The 3531-nt window shown below is 39.4% G+C and overlaps 1 protein-coding gene across 1 annotated transcript in view; it reads left to right on the plus strand.

Moving 5' to 3' along the window:
- LOC106876083 (RNA exonuclease 1 homolog) overlaps positions 1–3531 on the plus strand; it is a 42462-nt gene that overhangs the window by 15622 nt on the left and 23309 nt on the right. Inside the window, exons 3-4 of the mRNA XM_052975966.1 lie at positions 2680–2769; positions 3460–3528. Of these exons, the coding sequence (XP_052831926.1) occupies positions 2680–2769; positions 3460–3528 (159 nt within the window). The remainder of the gene's footprint in view (positions 1–2679; positions 2770–3459; positions 3529–3531) is intronic.

A 3531-nucleotide genomic window follows, 5' to 3' on the forward strand; every position in this document is an offset into this window, starting at 1 on the left:
CCTCTTAGCAGCCTCGTTTGTTTGTCACTCTGATGTATTGATGTTTCTTAATATCTTTCTCTGCATAAGTACATTTGAATGGCCTTTTGCTAGGGTTTAAGCCAAAAATTCAGACTATCTGTATTTTAAACTGATTTAAATAAATAAAAACTTGAAAAATTAAATTTTTTTTTTTCATTCATATATCCCGTGTGTAGAACTCACATTCACAAAAATTTTCTGAAATTTTCAAAAAAAAAAAAAAGTCACGAGAGGGTTAGATGCCATGTGTTAAGTAGAATTCCACCAAAAGAATATTAAGGGCAGGGGCTTTATGGCCGGTGATGAGAGGTTACAGGATGCTAGAAAGACAAGAACAGGTGCCTTGCTGGAGGAGACGTACACAGTTACCCCAGTTAGAAGAAAAGTTCACTCACCAACACCTTCCAGCCCACAGTTCCATCACCTTCTCGAACCCCTGATCCTTATCCTTCTCTCCCAGAATAGTCACTCTCAAGAATTCCCTCGTTGAAGACATTGTTTGACTAAAAAGGAATGTTAACCACATTGATCACAACAACACTCACAGAAAACCTGATTCCGTCATGAGCAGAGTCCCTTCCTCCAAACTCCTTTCACCTCACAGCACCTGAACTTTTTATAAATGTTGTCTGTGGACTCTGTTTTAGGTTAGGGTTACTCAGATTGATTAGACTTGGTATATAAAGAGGATTTCTTAACTCAGATGTTATAAATATGTTAATTCTAGGGTAAAACTAATGGTAAAATGTCTATATAATGATGTTGTATCAAATTTGTGCTTGTTTAAGTTAAAACTTCTTAGAAAATCAAATATAAATGAATACAATGCATAATATATCTCAGAGTTGCTGATTAGCTGCAAACCCAACAAGTACAGTTTGTGTGTGTGTAAGTGATCTTTGAAACTCTCTTTTTAACGAATTGAAGGGATATTTGGCGACTATTTCCAGCAATCGTTGTCCAGAGTAGTCTCCCTTTGACTTATATCTATTGTTGTACAACTGGTCTGTTGCAGTCGTCGTCCAGCGGGAAACAATAATACTTCAGAATACAGGATTTAAACACTGGCATTTTGTATCTGCCATAGCAGCACTTTTATTTTTTCTGTTAAGTAATCATATGAGGGTACTTCTACAGGGTTATTGGTGAAGGTGCATGACTTGAAGGGTTTTAATCAAACAGATCCCACCTCACCCCCATACTTTTTTTTATGACATGTCTGGCTATGGGGAAATGTTAATTTAGTTGGAAACAGGTGAGGTTTGGCGATGGGAATCTCCGACATTCCAATGTCTAATGTAACGTCCTTTATTTAAAATGGTCAAGATTTATTTGAGGTAAATTCACCAGCTATTTCTAACAATGAAAGCAACCACATAGCGGCTGTATCATTATCTGATAAGGAGTTTTAGTTATAGGTCAACCTTGAGTGGACAGACCTTTGATAAAATACACTCTAAAGCTTTTAGGATTACCTCATTTAATGTGCCCTTTCTTTTTTAAGACAGTAAGGTGTGATTTGATGGAGATTTGGCTGCTATTTCTAGCAGGACGAAGTTCTTAGCCTCGGTATTAGCTGTATTCCAGAACATTCTTAGCCAAACAAAAAGAACAAAAATTTGTGGTTGATGTTGTAACGAAGATTAATGAAGCAAAGATTGCTTAATTGCAGGAGTGATAACATGTCAGTCGTGTTGCATCAGCCTCCAGGGATTTTGCAATATCTTACAACTGTTTCATCAGACACACGAGGAGTAAATTTCTTCCTTGTTTGTGAACTGCTGAGGGAACTCCTGTGTGGTCATTCAGCCTGCTAGAAATAGCAATGATATCTCTCTTGGTGATGGCAGAGGTAGCAGTTGTTGTTGTTGTAACAGTAATGGGAATAAATTGAGTGGTATCATGTGGTGGTGGGAGACAAACACACACGCACATAGCGAGGAAGACATTCCAAGGCTGGAGCAGTTTGAATGGGAAACGATACTCCACCCACCATATTCACTGGATATTGCCCCATCTGATTATCATTTATTCTGCAGTCTTCAAAATCATTTGGACAGAAAAATGAAAATTCTGTAAACGAGGTCAGAACAGTATTGGAGGAGTATTTTTCGTCATGGGCAAGTGAATTTTGGAAGAGGGACCTTGCAAGTCTACCAAATAGGTGGAAGAGCATTGTAGAAAATGAAGGAGAGTATATTATGTCCTTAGAAAAGATATCATGAGGTACAAATTCTCAAGCACTCTAGCCAAGGGTACTATATAATCAGGTATTCTGTCAGGGGTACTTTATTCTCAAGTACTTTTGTCAAGGATGTTATATTCTCAGACAATTTAGCGCCTGGTATAATATATTATCAGGTATTATGGTGAAGGGTTATATATCATAATTCCAGGTATTAGATTATGTCAAGAACTGTACTATCAGATATTATATAAATTGAGTGTTGTCATGTGGTGGAGGGAGACAAGCACACACACACACCAGGCTTCTCCACAGTTTCCCAGCACCATATACACTGATGCTGTTATCTGGTATTATGTTCTCAAATCCTCTGTTTCCATGTGATATCCTATGAACACTTGTCTTTGTACACAGACTTAGCTCTTCAATAAAGTAATAAATGTTTTTTTTTTTTCATGTTTTGTTTTCTCTAGAAAAGGGAAGTGGTGCAACCTCCATCCATGGACGATGGTAAGAAGAGAGTTGCCCATGCAGCAGCAGCCAACAGACAGTGTAATGACAAGGTAAATATTGTCGCTGACCTTGGAACTAATACCAGTGTCCTTGTTTGAATGAGGTCCCTCAACAAATAACAGGTTTCCGTCTGACCCTACCTGTTTTTTTTTTCTTAACCCTACACCTGGCCTTGAAACAATACAAACTATTTTTTGACTACATCAGGTATTGCTGTGGGGTTAGGAAGTTTGCCTCCCAGCCACATGATTTCTGGTTCAATCTCACTACAAGGCACCTTGGGCAAGTGTCTTCTACTGCAGCCCTGGGCCAACCAAGTCCTTGTGAGTGGGTTTGGCAGATAGGAACAGCGTGAAAGGCCATTTGTGTGTGTGTCCGTCCTTGTCTTTACATTATGTGAGTCCCTGTCATACGAGTAGTGACATTCATCATCATCGTCATCATCATTTAACGTCCATTTTCCATGCTGGCATGGGTTGGACGGTTTGACTGGGGACTGGCAAGCCAGGAGGTTGCACCAGGCTCCAATCAGATCTGGCAAAGTTTCTACAGCTGGATGCCAATCACTCCAAGAGTGTGGGTTAGGTGCTTTTTACGTGCCACCAGCACAGGAACATCTTTGGGCCATGGAGAAGTATCACCTTGCTTCGTTACGTTCGTTCATTTGGGTGGATGGGTTGTCTCTGAAACACATGACATTCGGCTGGGATGAAAATGATGATGACATTTTTGTTTTACAGTTAAAAAAGTTGATCCGGCCAGTAATAGCCAAACCAAGCCCTGCTCAAGTCATGCAGAATCGTATTCTAGAA

Source organism: Octopus bimaculoides, chromosome 23, assembly GCF_001194135.2.
Source record: "Octopus bimaculoides isolate UCB-OBI-ISO-001 chromosome 23, ASM119413v2, whole genome shotgun sequence".
NCBI classification, from domain to species: domain Eukaryota; kingdom Metazoa; phylum Mollusca; class Cephalopoda; order Octopoda; family Octopodidae; genus Octopus; species Octopus bimaculoides.